Raw genomic sequence first — 18,198 nt, 5'->3', positions numbered from 1 at the left:
TCCATCTCCCGTTGCGTTCTTTCTTCACTTGTGAAGGGCAGATACTTAAAAATGTGTGTAGCCCAGGTGTCAGGTGTTTTGAGTTAGTTTTCAGCAAAATTAAAACTTTTTGTTTTTTAAACATTTAAAAAAAAAAAAAGTTTGAATTTTCCCGATGAACAAAACACATCATTTTGAACATACGAGACACTGACTGATGGTGGGCTTAAAATCTGTTCTGATTCAACTTGAATTGAACACAAATCTGTTCCACGTCTTTAATTATTAAGCGATGCTGGCAAATTGTTATTTAATGCCGCTTGTTATTCCCTAAGTGCACCCGGGATGTTTTTCAGTAATCGAGCAGATGTTTTCATCCATTCAGCCAATATGTTGCATGAATACTGCGCACAGTCTCTGTTCATGTCAGTAGGCCTTTTTAGACAGCTAATAGATGTCTGTATTTCACCATGAAAGTCTGACATTGTTTGCCAACAATCAAATCATATTGATAATACTATTTTACACGCTATAATGTAGTGATAATAAAGCCACATTTCATTGTACTGTCTCCACTGATGAGGAGTGTGTGGGCGTTCACAATGTTATAGGTGATCAATCTCGTTCCTGAGATATGTCCTTGTGAGAGGGGTGTGTGCATGTGTGTGTGTGTATGTGTGCGCGCACTTGCATAAATCTCATTCCCGTCATCAGCCTCCTCCTCTCTGATGAGCCCATTAGGTACCCTAGAAGTGCCACCCAGGGGTCAATTCCTCTGATTGACTAAAGTGAGGGTTTTTTTTTTGCGCAGCTTGTTCATCAATAATTGGCCAATCAGCCCCCTGGGGCTTTAACCAGACTCTACAATGAATCAGATGGCACCTAAACTGTTTGATCAAAGTAGAAGAGCACCTTTTTCGATTCATCCGCTTGTCTATTTTTTTTTTACTTTTGTACATTTAATGCAATTGTCAAACAATATCAAACAGCTTTATACGTTAAAATAATGTGTCACGTTAACTACTTGAGACGAAAATGTTTTCTGTTGTGTTATGTTAAATATACCATTGATTGTAAGACATTGCCAGTAATTAGAAGAAACTCACAAATTAATTACTGCACAAGTTGTTGTATCCAATGATGATGACGCTTCTCAAATTTGACTTACTTTGGAGAGGAAGTTTATGTTGAAACCAAACGTCTGTGCATTCCTGGAGCCGGCGTTCATGTAGTTGCCGACCAGCAGCACCAATTCAAGCAGCTTCCTGAAGCCTTCGCTCTTCTTTACCTCTTCACAGGCAAATGTCACGTTCATGATGTCGGGCCGAATGTTGTTAACCTGCTCTTCAAACGTCAGTTTGAACAGGATGCCGTTGAGACGCGGGCGCAGGAGCTTGACTGAACTCATCTAAGGACACGCATCAGATATTGAGGAATATATTATGTCCACAGCAACCAAAAAAAAGTCCTGTCGCAATGCACAACGTTGCTTATATTTCAAAGATCATTCAGAAAACCCATTAAGTAATTACTGAGTTAACAAAATTAAGTTGATTACTTGATGGCAACTTTCCTCATCCAAGTAAGATTGTTTCATTAAGAAACGCAGATGCGTCTGGATTAAATGTTTATCAAACACACACATGCACTCCCACACTTGAATGGTTTCTCATACAATAGAGTTTAACATCTCTTATTTCCCTGGAGAACTAAATAGCTGTGAAGTTCCTTCATCAGCACCAAGGTATATGATCACTACCAGACAGGAAGATCATTTGGCAAACCTGACATCCCCACCGCTTCATTACACTTGGCCAACAACTTTCATTGAGTTAGGAGAGAATTAAGGAGATGATAATATGAAGTTTATAATGTGACAATGGGCTTGGAAAGTTTCACAAACATATACATATACACCTAAACATGTTTATACTTTCCCATTTCAACATTGTTGAGAGGAACAACGTTTGTCTATTTTGTGTATAATTGTACAAATTGTCTCACAACTATCAATCAATTGGACTTACCACAATTCCAAACTGTTCAGACTCCACCAGCTCGTCATAGTCACTCTTAAGTTCCGCTAGCGACGTAAGCTGGTTCTGCTCCGGCAAGTTTTTTATCAGGTTCTGCATAGAGAAGTAGACAAACGTAGAATGTGTGAACCTAAAGTGAGTCAAAATGCAAATCTAATTTTCAGTCCATGTCATCTCAAAGACAAGCAGTTGAGTTGAGTAAGACTAACCCATTAAAACAAGTTGTATCTGCTTCTTCAGACTGCTAGATTTCACACCCTGATGATTTTCTCATAGGCTATCAACTTGTAATCTAGATTGACTTGATGTAATCGTGAAATAGTATTTATAACTTCAAATTATGACACATAGATACACACACATCCGATTTATTAGTGTTTGGAGTGATGTCACATAAAAAAATAAAAGATTGCCTAAAGAGAGAAAGGCCAAATCCTAAGAATGTTTAGCTGCTGTTCTAGGTAGAACCACATTGATATCTTAGGCCACTAATGATGACATTTCTGTTCTTCCCTTGGGGGACGGAAGAGAGAGAGAGAAAAAAAAAAGAAAGCAATAAAGCAAGGCTTTGGACATGTTCATTGTGGGGTAAGTCATCATTGCAAATGTGTTTGCTGACGCTCCAATTAGTGCCTAGATAATGAGACGAAAGATCATATCTCGAGAAGCAGATCCAATTCCCATTTAAGGGGAAAAATACCTGTATGAAATTGATTTACAATTGATTTGAAACTACAATGTAATTATATGATAACAGGCTGCACGTTTTGTCTTGTCCCCTCCAGGGTTGAGAGTAATTCATACAATGGATTAAACATAGAGCTAATATACGATAATAACTCAAACAGAGCGTGCATTCCATATACGCAACCTGATGAATACACATGAAATCCAATGGGTTTAATATTGACGGAAATAGAAAAACCTCATTATGCGTGCAAAGAAGCCAATATGTAGCCAACTCTAGGGAAAAAATGCAGACACAAATTACATCTTTCAACGTTTTTTTAACACTTAAGGGGAAATAGATGCTGAATTAGTACAAGGTAATCAAAATGTTTTGTTTGTTTTAAAGGGGGGAGAAAACACTTAACAGTATGTGTAACGTAAATGTTGTTTTAGATTTACATTTAATTTATATATAGTCAATGGACAGAACTTTTTTGGTGAACTTGGAAAAAAAACAAGTTTTAATAAAATTTAGATTGAAACAGCCCTATGTTTGTTATGGTAGTAACCAATTCAATTACAACATAATTATATTTATTATCAGATACAATTATAATAACATGCACTATAATTGTACTTTTATACAAGGCACTAGCTATTATTTAAAAACCATTTTAGATAGCGTTCAAGAAATATTAACGGGCAATTATTGATTGAAAAAATACAAAACATTATCTAATTAAAAATATATAATAACCATGTGAGGTTTTCATTCAGTTGTAAATGTATTTATGTAAATTAAACACTACGACAAACCAATACACTAATAAATACATAGTAAAATATGATATACACTATCCAAAAATTCTAACAAAGCTGCTCTAAATTCTGAGGATGCCTTTTGTTTCTTCATTTCAATTAAAGACGTAACATAGACATGCACACATGCACATTCAAAACTGTGGCTATCAGTTATGAAAAGTGGAGTAGGAACAATTAATTTAAAAAAAGAAAAGTCAGACTGCTTCAGCTGAGTGCATGTGAAGAACAAACGCAGAAAGACGGAGCAGCGAATAATCAAATCCTGTGTGAGCTCCTCAATCCATTTGTCTGTTATCTTGGTAATTATAAGGAACCCCGTAGAGCACTGCTGACACAAAGGCAGCACCATATGTGACACAAAGTGGGGGAACCAGGCGACCGTGATGGGCCAGACTGCTCACCACAGGCCTCTAGACACACAAACACGTACACACATCCATACACAGCAGCAGGAAAGACGACGGCAAGCGCAACAAATATTCACTGAGGGCCTTGGCAGAAATCGTCCACAAATACGGTGAGCAAAGCCATCAAAGAAGCAAACAGTAAACAGCACAGTTTACAAGATATTTTCTACAGGAAAAAAAATACACCGAAACAAAGCATCCAGATGAAAGTGTGTGATTGAAGTGGAACCAATTCCACATGGGAAATACAAGCCCTCTTGCAAGAAACTTGATTGTGAAAAGAAGAAATAAAAAAGTGTGAATGCATGACCATGTCCAGGGTGGACTAATAGTGCCTTTTGAAAAAGTGCAGGGGACTTATTGTTGTGTTTTGCCTTGCAAATTGTGACTTTTTATCTAATAACTGGCGTGACATTGAGGGAAAAAATAATAAGTAAGAGAGCTGTGACTTTAGTTTAGAATTATTCTTCATACTGAACAGTAAGACAAACAGAAACAAAAATTTAAAAAAAAAATTCAACAATGGAGGGTCAAGAGCGCTATGAAAATCCATAAGACATTCACTTTCTTGTCAAACTTAATTACAACATTCCCAGAAGAAATAAGGAAAAGATGAGAATGGCCGAGGATCCTTGACATGCATTTCATACACCTATTTAATCGATATGTCATTTCCCAGCGCAACACATTCTTTATTAAGTCTCCTTGGATAAACCAATCAGAAGGATCTGACATCAAAAGTAGTCTTCTGTACCCTCATTTTTTTTGTTTTTCAGAAGGGGATTAATTGTTCAATTGAGCCTAGAAACACTTTTCAGACGTAGTGTGACATCAAATGTGTCTCTTGAAAATAAAAATTTGCCTTATACGTGCACACTGAACGCCAATTCTAGGGGAGCCGTGACAGAGAATTAAGACAACCATAGGATAAATACATATACACACAACACTAGTGTAGAAAATTGTCATAAACCTCAGGTCATATTGTCATTATGATTTGTTAAGCAATTAGAAGGATTCTGTTTTTCATGTGTGATCACTCAAATGTACATGAGGGACTTTGGGTCATAGCCATAAGCTTTAAAATACATTAGATTATGACATGTGTGTATTTTTTAATATACTTCCCTTTGTCTCCTTTCCATCCCAAAGAAAAATAATGTATTTATTTAATGTTGTGTGGAAAAAAATTAGCATTTGGAGTGTGAGACTTGTGCATGGCGTCCTAAAATAAACCCCAATTATACCAAAGGCGAAGTGGATGTCTCCTTCTTCAGCACTAATCCAACAGGCCCGTTGCACAGCCAGACTTATCGCCACGGCCCACATGTGGACTTGTATATCATGCAAATGATGCCCAGCGACATGCCAAGCTGGTGCAATCACCTGTTGTTACAAATGAGAACAAAGTCTGGCACTGGTCTCGACCACAAGCCTGCAAGGCACTGACTGGCCATCTATATTTAATGATGGGAGGACACTAGAGGGGAGGGTGATGGACCCACAGGGGGCATGCATATGGATGAGCGACATCTAGATGATTGACAAGAGAGATAAACAATAACAACACGCGAGACTGTTGCAACAGGCTCCCGCGAGACCCGGTAGGAAAGGTGGTTGCCATGGTGAAGGTGAAGGGAGGAAAGGTGAGGACGTAATATGACAAGCCTATGCTGACTTTACTTGGCAGACAAACAGCGTGTTAGGACTGTGCAGTCTGCTATGTCCTCTCCTTATCTTATATGTGTATTCTATTTTTATTGGAGAAACGTACGGCTTCATCTGAATAACTAAAGACTGAATTAACTCGGACAAGCAGGGATTAGTAAAGTGGGAGGGATCGTTGGAAGACAAACTGTGATCAGCAGAAGGGTATTCTTTTGCAACTTAATATGAGATTTATGACAAGGGGTAAAAAATGTCGTGTTAATACATAATACTAAGAGGATTCTGTCAGTTGAATGGTGCTCGCTAGGGAAGTAAAACGGCAAATGCTCTCACAAATTTTATTTTTAATCTCCATCTGGCCTGAGTGGATTGTTTTCACGTCTTATATGTAATTCATGTCAATGTCAACTAAATATTTTGTAGGCAGCATTGTGAGCCAGCTGTTGTCAATGGATTTTACTGGAATGTTTCCTTGGAGACGAGGATGAGTTTAATTTAAAGTGGCACACATTTCCCCTTGCACTTGTCCAATTATCAACTCTAAACCAATTGTCACACACAGATGATGGGATAAGATAGGCACCCTTATGGAAAACAAAACAATAATAAAAGGTCCCTAATACTGAAAGCAACGATGATAAGTCAATATAATCAATATTTAATAGGCGTAGTTAGGACCTGCTACACACACAAACACGCATCTAACTTTTAAGGTTTGAGTGGGCAATAGTACAAAGCCAAGTTGCACAATTTTCACAAAAATGGCAACAAATGCAGAAACATTGAAGAAAAAATTGAAATTAAAGCATGGTCATGCATCTGGTAGGGCTATAGTTGGAGAGGGAGACCATGTAAAGCAAGCAGGTCCATGAACCATTAAGACTGTTAGTATTATTACATATATAGCGTCAGACCATCCGAATGACCCCACATTTTCCAACTTTGAAATCACAGTAAGATATGACGCTATGTATGCAAGCAATGTTATTGCTGACCTGATGCGTAAAGGTGACCCCGTCCACTTTGATGTGCATCTTGTCGAAAAATGAGATGTGAGGGGTGTGCGGGACTTAACACAAATGCCTGCCGGTTGCTCATGTGCACCAGCCTTACGCATATTTATCACTCGGATGATAAATGACACAATTTGGCAATAGGGACCAGAGGCGTAGGGCGTAATTGACACATTCGTTCTATTTGCATGTAGTGTAAATATGTTTGTATGCCGGATGGACGGGGGAGGAGGGTGACGAGGGGCGGGAGTGGCATATGTGGAATTGCTAAGATTCAAATGGCGTTTGGATGAATGGCGAGGGCCCGAGAGTCTGTCTGGCAGCATTCAGACATGGGTACATCATCTCGGGAAGCAATGATGGGCCCTAATGCAGAATAAGGAGAGCCAATCAACTTCTATCTATCCATTCTGCCATAGTGACACATTGTGGGGGTACTTCAAGGCCAATGCACTGCCACATTCTGCTGACAAATCATTACATTAGACATGTCGCCAGAGAAGGAGGATAATAAGATTGAGTTACAGAGTTTTAGATGCATTATGAACACTCCTTGCTTCCTTGATTCCTTCCATTTTGGCTATTCCTTCCATTAATCAGGTGCCCGGCTTGCTTGTCGGGGAGCTGATAGCAGCTACTCTCGTTGCAATTTTACAACAAGCAAGAGTTCTCAAATGAATTCAGAAGGGTAATCATTTATTTTGTCAGATGATTAGGTGGGGCATATTTACATTTACTTGTGTATGTACCCTGTTTTTACTTTTTTTACTTGATTGAATGTTAGTCACAGAAATCAAATGTTTTGAGCTACTCGAACTTTGTATGATGAATAATATCACAAGGTCTGGGTTGCCTGGCAACCAGTTCCGGGTGTGTCACTGCTCATGCCCATATTTATTTTGGGTAGGCTTAAGCACCCCTACAACCCTTTGGAAGGAAAAGTGGCACAGGAAATGAATTCATGTTTTTTTTCAGACTAAAAGGCACACTTGAAATCACGTATTTTTCCCCAACATGAACAGTATGCATTATGTATAAATTATGTTTGTGTTTCATAACCTTGAACATAATTTGTTGGATAACAATTGTATTATACTGTTCTGGTGAAGTGCTTAAGACACACAATCATTCATCAAACCCATTAATTAAGACAAATAAAAAATCCATTAAGAAATGAAACAAAAATTACAATATCAAAGAGAAAGTTTGAATGACAAATGCAGTAAGTACATTGATGCACTAATGTGCTTTATATATTAGGTATAAAGGTTCAAGGATTCAACACCTTGTAATCTGAAGAACACGGAATAATAATATTCGGAATGAAAATAACAACGGATGGTGGAGGTGGCTATTTAACATAGAAATTATCCTTATTTTCTGCCCAATTACCGGCATGTTAAAAGGTTATCAGAACTCAACATGAAGACCCAGTAGGTATCGTCTGCGGATGAACATAAATTATGCCTATTGACAATTGCAAGTCTGAGATGATATGCATATTTTACCTCATATGGCCCCATCTGTTTTCAGTTTGGCAAATGCCAAAAAGAGCAAAAAGAGAGCAAACTGAAGTAGCCTTCAGTGAGATCATCAATCATGCTTTAAGACAAAAGCCTAGCGGAAAAGAGGCTGCAGTCGTGGAGCTTTTGCCAAGCCATGTCCTTCATCATCTATTATCAGGCGATAAATGTGGGGTCTCCACGGTCCAACGGACAATGAGGTGACCAGCTTGTGCCAAACGCAGATCATAGCACATTTTAAATAGAGTCGGTCATCTCGTGGAGGCCAGACACCATTTATTTTCACTCTGATATGTTGCATTGCCAGGGACGTGCATTGTGCGACGAGACGAGTATTGCGATAGATGCATAAAAACCCAAATTACACAATTTGCCTGGATGTTAACAAAACATGCATGATGTGATGGAATTTGAACTGAACAGCGATTTGCAACATTGAGAAGTCAAGTTTCCATCATATGTTGCTCTTCAAGGTTTAAATGACTGTTAAATATCCATCTTACCTGAATGAGTGACTCGCTCAGTAATTCCTCGTCCACCTGAAGTACGATGTCTCGGATCTCCTCATAAGGAAGCCGGAACGAACCCAAGAAAATAGCTGTCAAATGGGGAGAACGAAAAAAGAAAAGTGCAATTTTACATTTTTGCCCGAGAATATTGATCGAAATAATTGAACAACTAGAACATTGTGTCCTTAAAAGAAATAACAAAATTCCGAGCAGTTTCAGAATGCTCTAATAGAGAAATCTGCATTTAATTTCACATTGCAGGCCTTAAATGTCAAATGTCACTGGAGGGATCAAGCATCATGTTGCTTCACAATAAGTGATGGCATTGGTAAAATAGAGCATTGTCCCAGCTGGGAATGCATGACACCTGTGTTGTCCATATGTTCGGAACATATGTCAAGGTAGTGTGTCTTAATCACACCTTGGTAATATGCCAAACAGTTTCAACTGTTGGCTGGTGGGACAAAATACACTTTATATATATTTTTACTAGCTCTACATCGGCAAAATTGTTTCTTTTTGCATAATGACAGAAGAGGAATGTGTAGGAAATACCACAGTAATGGAAAAAAGAGGCCACTGGAGATTTAAATGGCAAACACGGAGCCTCAGTTATTTTAAAATATGTATATATTTTTAAAAATGTTAAAAAGCCCTAATGCACAACCAGCATTGGGGTGACTATTAACACCTGCCAAGGAACAAGTCCCCATAGGACAACAGCAAAAAAAAAACAACCAATAGAGTTCCCCAGCATTTGATAGAAAAGACAGCAGTACAGGTTATGTTTGAAAATATGCATATGTGAACTACTTACATAGATTCTGTGCTGTCTTTGCGTCCAAAATGCGAAGCTCCTTTGCCTTCTTTTTAAACTGTGTCATTCGGTCGTCAGTTTCATCCTTAGTATCCTTCCTCACTAGTGGGGAAGAAGAAAAAGAATATATATCAAATTAATATTTTTCTACAGTATGTTTAAAAGCTTCAATATGACACAAATTGCATTTTCTCTTTATAGTATGTTTGTATACAGACAATACTTCTTTGTTTGTTTGTTTCATAGGAAATTGTTCTTGTAATTATAGGAATTTGAGGTGTACATTGCAAGGAAATGAAATGAAATTAAAGAAAGAGTTACCTATTAATGCTAGTTTCCTTTTGGAAACAATTTGCCCAACATTGTTAGGAAGTGAGTGCACTTTTGAAGAAGTAACTTTTGCATTTCACAGCAACACGTGACATTTTATAGTCCTGAAAGAGGCCTATTCTGCTTCTGGTAGTGGCAGCAGATTTTGTTGATAATCTTAACTGCTCAGAAGGAAGAGTAGGGGTCTCCTAGGAGAAGTCTCCCAAGAATTCTAGAACAAACAACTTGTTCCCCGAGCGCCACCATCTTGTGTTTGAAGAAACAATCAAAGAGGCAGTATCTCGCGGGCAGCTAGATGAAGAGGCGCTGAAGGCACCTGCCTCGCTCCAACGCCTCACTGTCAACACGTCATGTGAGGGATATTAGCATTTATACAAATCAGTTGTGTTCCAAGGAATGTACAATTATGTGTGTAATTCTGTGTATGCTACTAAAGCATTTTGTATGCAGCTTCTGAATCGGATTGCTATCCATTATTCTTGGCCCAAGTATCCCGTTCATCATCAAAATATTATGGAAAAGATAAAGTATACGATACAAAATACATGTTTAATATTTGTTGGAGAAACATTTAATGTGTTGTTTGGTAGGAACCTTGGTTTGAGTGGCTACGCAAGTCCACCTGGTTGATGGTTTTTCTATTGAACTGTAAATTCTGATGTCAATAGACACAACATGAGAGGAATACAAAATGTGCTGTTAATACTGTGGCTAAGAGTAGTGGCACTTTAATAGGTACTCTGCTTTTCATCCTTCTCAAAAACATCAATCGATTCGACCAAAACACTCAAATTTTGTTACACATGTAGAAGTTATATTGCAGCAATATTTTTTACCACAATCGTCCACTGTAATGGATCTCATACTGTCCAAAGACACAAATAAACTTCCAAACTTTCACACAAAACTTTTGGATTATCCTCCCAAATATACATGACCCTCTACTTACTGTTTTGCCAATGAGATTTCCAACGGAGATGACCAGCAACATCTGACTAATGCCATTGCCAATATTTAAACGTGTTCAACAAGTTGCCAATGGCTAAAGTATAATACTGTGAAAACAAAACCATTCTGCCTGTTCGGATTTATATTTGCACAAATAATCCCTGTTACAAATCCATACAGCGGTCACTCACCAAGGGTGATTTGTGAAGTGGACAATATTTTATCGACTCACACACACTAAAATATTAATACTGCGAGCACAACTAGTTGAGTCTCACCAAAAGTTATATTTCTAACAGCACAAAATGCAGTTTATGAATTAAACAATCTCATAAAACTCAGCAAAGCAAATTTGTCAAGGTTGAAAATTCCACTAAGGAGGTCATACCTAACTTTTTATTTTGCTTGTTTATGTTCTGAATGACCATGCACATTGGAAAAATTAAAAAAATAATAAAACAATTAGGGTAATGTCCTGGTTATTCATTGATTGCCATGTTTTTTTTTTTCCAAAATATTCACATATAACGTAAGCGGTATGAATAATTCAAAATAACCCTGACAAAAAAAGCACACAAGGAGAATTCCCTTATGAGTGTCTAAAACCTGAAACACATCCTATTAACTGGTGGGAGGTAAACACTTTCCCCCATGCCAAAACAATCACTGAATTAACAAGGATTACATTGAGGAAATAAATGAACGTGAGAGCAAAAACACATTTGGCTTATTCAGGATCAATTGGCAACCGCGTTACGCCTTGTGGGTCTTGGACTGCGATTTTCCCTCTGGAGTATGTGTGATAACATGAGTTATCCAGCACTTGAACGTTCAGCACGTTCTGCTGGCCAACACTCAGCATCCTGGTTGCCGTCCATCTCCCACAAGACGTTCATTAAAACACTGGGCATTACTAAGCTAAACAGTACCACATGTTCACTTCCGGATGCCGCTGGATACCACGAAGAAGGCGAGGAAAATAACTTATCTCAACTGGCTAGAAGCAAACCACCACATGCCTGAGCTAATCAGGTCTTCAAAATGACATTCCGGTGTCTATCAGTAGTAGCCAGTGCAGCAAAACGGTCATAGCTCAAGTCTTAAAGTTGTTCTTTTTTTGGCTTCAGACTAATTGCGAGGGATTGAGGATTGTGTTACCGGCCTCGGGTCAATCAAGTGTCTAAAGAAAATATCCCAAGGGTGGATTTCTAACATGGCGATCCCTTGGACATCTGGTCTGAATAAGGCTTGGCAAACCTCACATTACCCTGGACAGCTTGCTTAAACATGACAAAAAGGTGATTTTACCCAAATCACAGCATCAAAGTCCAACAAAATACTGTTGGGATTTGCTCAAAGATGATTGCATGATATTTGATCATGAAGATACTTGCAATAACATAAAGCTAATTAGGGTATGTCAAATAATCAAATGTGCAGGGAAACTTAATGTAATTTGAGTCTGTCAAATCATGTAGCAGAAAAAGAACAAGTGTTGTAATTATGAGTGACATGACATGGAAAAATGAGTGAATATATACTATTATACTCCTAGAACTTGTTAGATAGATGTTATTTTGAGGAAGCTGAGGAAATATGGTAGTACAAATTGGATGAGTCTGGAATATACTTTATCTACTGTAATGTTTCTGATGTATTCTCAAGTTAACAAAATGTGACTTGACACAGAGAAAGCACATTAATTCCAAAGTGAAGAAATGAGTCTTAAGGTAAAATCCAAAACAATGTCAGGAAGACAAAACAATCTATTGAATCAATAATCCTCCACATTGTCTATGACCTGGAGCTTTTAACAAGTGTATTTTAGTCTGCCCTGCATCTTAACATGCCGCTTGCATGCTGTCAGTCAGAGGCAAGGGAGTGTGGGAAGGCTCTGACTCTGCCTCTCAAATTGAACCTGCTCCCGGAGCAGCAAATGGATTGATCCCTGCAGCCAATCATTCGGAGGGAAACACACTTCACTTGTGCCAAGGCATCTCTCAGCAACCGCATTGCTCTTGAGCGCTTCTGGGAAAGAATTTCACTCACTGGCCCTGAAGGCTGCTGCTGGTGTCTGTCAAGACCCCACCATGCTTTTAAGCATTCAGCAGATAATATCGGTGCACCGTCAGGATGGGATGACAAAGACAGATTTAACCTTAGGGCTATTCCTTGGACAGATGGCTAGATTACACATGTTCCCATGATTCTTATTAGAGAATACAGTCTAAAAAAAGTGTTTGAGTTGAGGGGCAGTTCAAGGTGTCAAAATAAGATGGTGTCTTCAAGGTTATTTTCATTTATTCATTTTCACTTGTCCTGACAAGGTCACGGGGGTGCTAGAGCCTATCCCAGCAAACTATGGGCACAAGGAGACAAACCACCATTCTTGCTCACACTCGTACCAACGGAAACTTTAGAATAATTTGTGTTGGCAAGGACTAAAACAAGATCCCTGATTATGCCACAGTGTTTCTAAAGAAAAACAAGCATGATACTGTATATACACATCAATAGACTATATTTTTGTTGATGATAAAACAGAAGACATGCCATTATGAGGTCAAACATCTATTTTTTGATTGCCTGTCTGATTGTATCTATCACTTTAAGGGCTACAGATCATCTCACACACATTCTGGCATTAAAAAATGCTGGAAGAATAACTTTTTTAGGATGTCAAACATGACCTTTAGACTTAGTGACAAAAAAAAAGAAAATAAAAATACATGCCGCTTCATCTGAAAGAGTGGAATTTTGTTCTTTTTTTATTTCATCTGATTTTTTTATTTTACAGATGACAGAAAAGACTCAACTTTCGACACCACAAAGTTTCATTTCCTGCTGTGGGAAAGAGCCTACCTGATTTCCAATTTGCTGTACTGTCTATTAGTGGGGATTTAAATAGGATGATCAGTGTGAGACACACAATCAAAATTAGTGTTCATATTTGTTGGAATTGCTATGACATTATAGTAGCTGCATATTATGAATAATTGGACAAATTTACATGGAAAATTATTTCAATTGCTTAAACTCGTTAGACCCATCGTGCCTAAATGTGTACTGCATAAAATGCTGATATCCTAAATTATGGTCTTGTTCATTGTATTACAAAAAGTGTATCTTATCATGGGTGTAGATTGTATTTATGCATGGTATATATGTATTTATTTATTACGTAGTTTACTGCATTGACATATTAACTGTTCCTTCTCCTCGATGGAAGGTTAACCGATAGGTTGAGCCATTTTTTATGCCAAGGCCCAATAGGACTAAATAAATACTTCACATGTTGGAAAATGTCAAGGTTCTTGAAAGATGAAGATGAAAGAAGGGGGTAAAATAACACTTTTGTTTGTTTGTTGCAGCCATGAGCCATGCTTCCAATCAGGTTATCCTTAGAAATCTCTGTTTCTATTGAAGTAATAACATAATTTAATTTTCATTAGCTGAGTAAAATACTAACGACTTTGCAGAAGAAAAAAAACATGCTAACAAAAACTAACCTTGTGGGTTTTTTTTAACAAAACAGAAGCCAATGGATGTAATACTGCAATTGATATGGATATAGTGAACAATAAACTATTCTGTCACATAACCTTTTGGTGATTAATACTCGAAGACATGCAAAACAAGTCATGAATTTGCATTTACCTAAGCAGAGTAGCATGAATGTTTAGGATTTCAATATTTATTATTAATATGCCAAACTGCAGTTTTTTTCCCCTTAGAGCAAAAATCTCTTCAATGTAGGTGGCCTTCACTTCCTAAATTCCGTCGAAAGATTACCGACCATATTTTTATTACGGGTATCTTTATTAGTTGAGTGCCTCGGGGTCTTTGTTCATTACTTCGGGGGCAAACAAAAGGAGGCGAAGGATTCCCTCCCACCGATCTCACCAGCCCAATACCTCTCTAACTAACTCTCTTCCGATAGCACGTCTTCCCATTGCCATTCCTCATGGATTTCAATCTCTTAATTTGAACTAATTACACAAACTAATTTGTTTTTCCGCATGTATCGGCATTTCTCCCAGTTTTTTGTTGTTGTTTTCACAGCGGGCTCATAAACACTTTGGAAATGGGCTTTAATAAGGCTGCCTTATGACGGTTTGGGCCCTCTAATGGACATGGGCTAGTTTGATAAGTCTCCACTTCATCACCACCTTTATTAATTAAAGTTTATATTACATTAGAAACAAAGCTATTCACACCTCCATTAACAGGTTAATAATAACGGCACATATATGGCAAATTAATTGGCATGCTACCTAACCTTGCTGGAATTACACTATTTTGACCAAAACTATTTGAGAGTTAGCAATTAAAATCACTCAGGTCAAGGAATGAAATAATATTTGCAGTGATATTTGAAAACTCGGCTATCATTGTAAAAATATAGATGAATATGGCACACCTCACAAGGGAAATATTACCTCCTCTCGGTAGCCTTGGCAGATGTCACTGCTCTCAAAAGAGGCCATCTTAAACTCAGATTCTCATTCATTTATTTAAATGTCTTTTATACCATAGTTAATTGAAATAGTCAAGGACCACCTTTATTTTCTAAGATACCAATTATATGTTCTAGAAAAACACAGACAAAAAAAAACGTCGCTACAAGGCATTATTTATATGTTTTTATACTGTGTTAATAACACGCACACACCCATTAATAGAGTATTTGTTTATACTTATATTATTTGTACTTATATTTCTAGATCAGGGGTGTCAGACTCGAGGTGGTTCGCGGGCCGCATTAACGTTAACTTGATTTCACGTGGGCCGGACCATTTTAGATATAATATTTCGATATTTTTTTATAACTGGATTAAAAGAACTGGATTAAAAGCCCTGAATATTCAATTTTTTTATAGATCTAAAACAATGTTTATTTTAGCTTTTTTAAATATATTTTTAGATTTTACAAAATGATTTTTGAACTAAAAACACAGAAAAAATTGATTAAAAATTACAATTATTGATTTAAAAGGGGGAAAATCAGGAAATTTAATATACATCTATACTCTTCATTTTAATTTGATCCTAAAACAGAAAGTCGGCACTCATGATTTACTTTCCCGGGCCACACAATGATGCGGCGGGCCAGATTTGGCCCCCGGGCCGCCACTTTGACACGTGTTCTAGATGAACATTAGGTTTGGTTGTATCATGGATAAAGTAGTATATGTAAAAATATGTTAAAATATGAGATTTACCCAGCGGACAGAAGGGAAAAGTGAATGTGGCAGCGTTATCTCTGTTAGTTTTTGCAACAAACAACAACAATCTGAGACTAAACCTCCCGCAGACAGAAACATTTAGTCATATATTAGAAAAGTCATGAAAAATACACGCAGATGAGTCCATCAAATGTGGCCCAAGTTGATAGGAATGATGTGGAGTGCTATAATTTAGCAATCCTTCAGTTTGCAGCCTGCACTTAGCCTGGATTAAAAAACAACAAGCAGCAGCCTTGGAAGTCATGTCACCCCTGTTTACTCCTTGTCAGACACCAATGAAGAGCGAGGCACCGCTAAAATGTGCGTCTATTGTGTTTCTGTCCCCCTTTGTGTGTTTGACAAATGAAGTCTATCGCCATAGAGGGTGGGAGACCAGAATGGAAGGGGGTGTTTGGTGGCACAATGCAGCAGGTGCACGAGAACGACTAATATTTGCACACCAAATCCTAAAGCAAACAAGCAACTCTGCTTCCAGGAGGAAAAAGAGGGGTGGCAATCTTCTCATAAATGCCTCTGTTAGCGTCACATAAATCCACAGCTCACTCTGCAATCCTGCCTCCAATTTTGTTCTTTTACTACACGGAAATCCCTCAGTGTGACACAATTGCCAAGATGCATCTTGGTGACCTTGTGGAGGTCGTGACAAATCCTCTGATGTGAATGTGGCGCGTATAAATGGGTGCTATTGTGAACACTATAGCCCCCAAGTCACACTTCACATTTAGCCACAAGTTTGCACTGATGGATGTTTCAGTAAAGATTTTTTTTTTTTGGTCAAGCCTGCAGGCAAATGGATTGTGTTAACATACAATGGACAAGTAAACATAGGTCACAGAAAGGCCAACACAGTAAACCAGACCCTCTGACACTAACTTTTAACACTACAAATATTAATTGCTAAAGGTTGCTCTTCATGTTTGGTTTTAATTGGTCTCGATTTTGAAATGTAAACAAACACAGCAACAACAACAAAATATACCTAGCCGTTTTACCTCTTAAAACAATAAGAGCATTTTGGGAGAACACACATGAAGTGTCAAAATGAAAGTTGTCAGAATTGGTAGCCTCCTTTCCATCATCGACATTTGCACCAAGCATTTTACATATGGAACCAGAGAGTCAATCATAGTCACAATCATCAAAACAATAATTGCAATATATTGGGAAAATAATTGCAATTCAACTATACCAGGAGCCTCCTCAACTGTGTCTATCAAACTCACAACCCTTCTCACTGGATATGTATTCCAACATTCACGCATAAATGCAAACATCAGAAGGTGTAAAATAGTCATTAACTTTCCAAGGTATATCATCTGACGGAATGTCTGTTATTATTGAACATAATGTACAACTCATCCACATGAATGCCAGGCTGTGCAGCGGGTAATGATTTGACTTTAGCCTATGAGAATGACATACAGGCAGATGGTCGGAGACTGCGGTTAGCAGCTCAATTTAGGCTGACCTTTTCTTCCAGACTGGACATGGGATTGGAGCAGATCCATGCAGGACTGATCATAGACTGACAATCATTGGCACTGGGGTTCCCTTTGGTACAGCATGAGAGACAGACACTTGAAATTGTCTGCCACCAAGGAACACTAAATGCTAAATTTAAGCAGGACAACACAGAGGTGCACTTGCTATACAAAGAGCGCTTAAATCAATACCAGACGAGCATCTTCTAAGCCTTCACGAGACCCAAAAAAATTAAAAAAATCTATGTGATGCAGGTAGGAATTGGCAGGTGAGGGGGACCAGCTTGGTCAATACACAGGCCAATGGCCCAAAGCAACAATCTGACTCCAGCTGCGAAACAAGACCACAGGCCAGTGTTAAACTTTCACTGCGTCGGCCAATGGATCTCCCACTGCTTCCTCCGCTTGCCACTCAGCGCGACATTCACCCTTTCTTCAGTCAAACCCCCTCCCACTTGATGAAAAATCAATCCGTGAGCTGGACCGGCTGGCACGGTTGCCTGAGGCAGAAGAGACGACTGCAGTCACATTTTTTTTCTCTCCATAGAAAACTGTGCCAGGGTGAAATTTACTAACTCGACTACTTTGTTAACTTTGGCCACCCGTGCTTAAAATGAGAGTACAAAAACCGTACAATAATTATAGTATTTAAATCGAGCTGTGTTTCATATAAAATAAAATGAATAGACTGATTGCTAAACACAATGCAAATGGTAATGTAGAAAAGCTACATTATCATCTAGTGCCAGA

At 38.1% G+C, this 18,198-nt stretch overlaps 1 protein-coding gene across 8 annotated transcripts in view; it reads right to left on the bottom strand.

Moving 5' to 3' along the window:
• The window catches only part of diaph2 (diaphanous-related formin 2), a 202,415-nt gene that overhangs the window by 82,005 nt on the left and 102,212 nt on the right, over nt 1–18,198 (bottom strand). For all 8 annotated transcript variants that reach the window (XM_077608608.1, XM_077608614.1, XM_077608610.1 and 5 more), the window contains 4 exons: nt 9,444–9,545; nt 8,621–8,715; nt 2,007–2,108; nt 1,148–1,387 (listed from right to left, as the gene is read on the bottom strand). In XM_077608608.1, coding sequence (XP_077464734.1) covers nt 1,148–1,387; nt 2,007–2,108; nt 8,621–8,715; nt 9,444–9,545 — 539 coding nt within the window. The remainder of the gene's footprint in view (nt 1–1,147; nt 1,388–2,006; nt 2,109–8,620; nt 8,716–9,443; nt 9,546–18,198) is intronic.

Source organism: Stigmatopora argus, chromosome 9 (genome assembly GCF_051989625.1).
Source record: "Stigmatopora argus isolate UIUO_Sarg chromosome 9, RoL_Sarg_1.0, whole genome shotgun sequence".
Classification (NCBI taxonomy): Eukaryota; Metazoa; Chordata; class Actinopteri; order Syngnathiformes; family Syngnathidae; genus Stigmatopora; species Stigmatopora argus.
The sequence above is the reverse complement of the archived record's forward strand: the minus strand, read 5'-3'. Positions and strand labels throughout refer to the sequence as shown.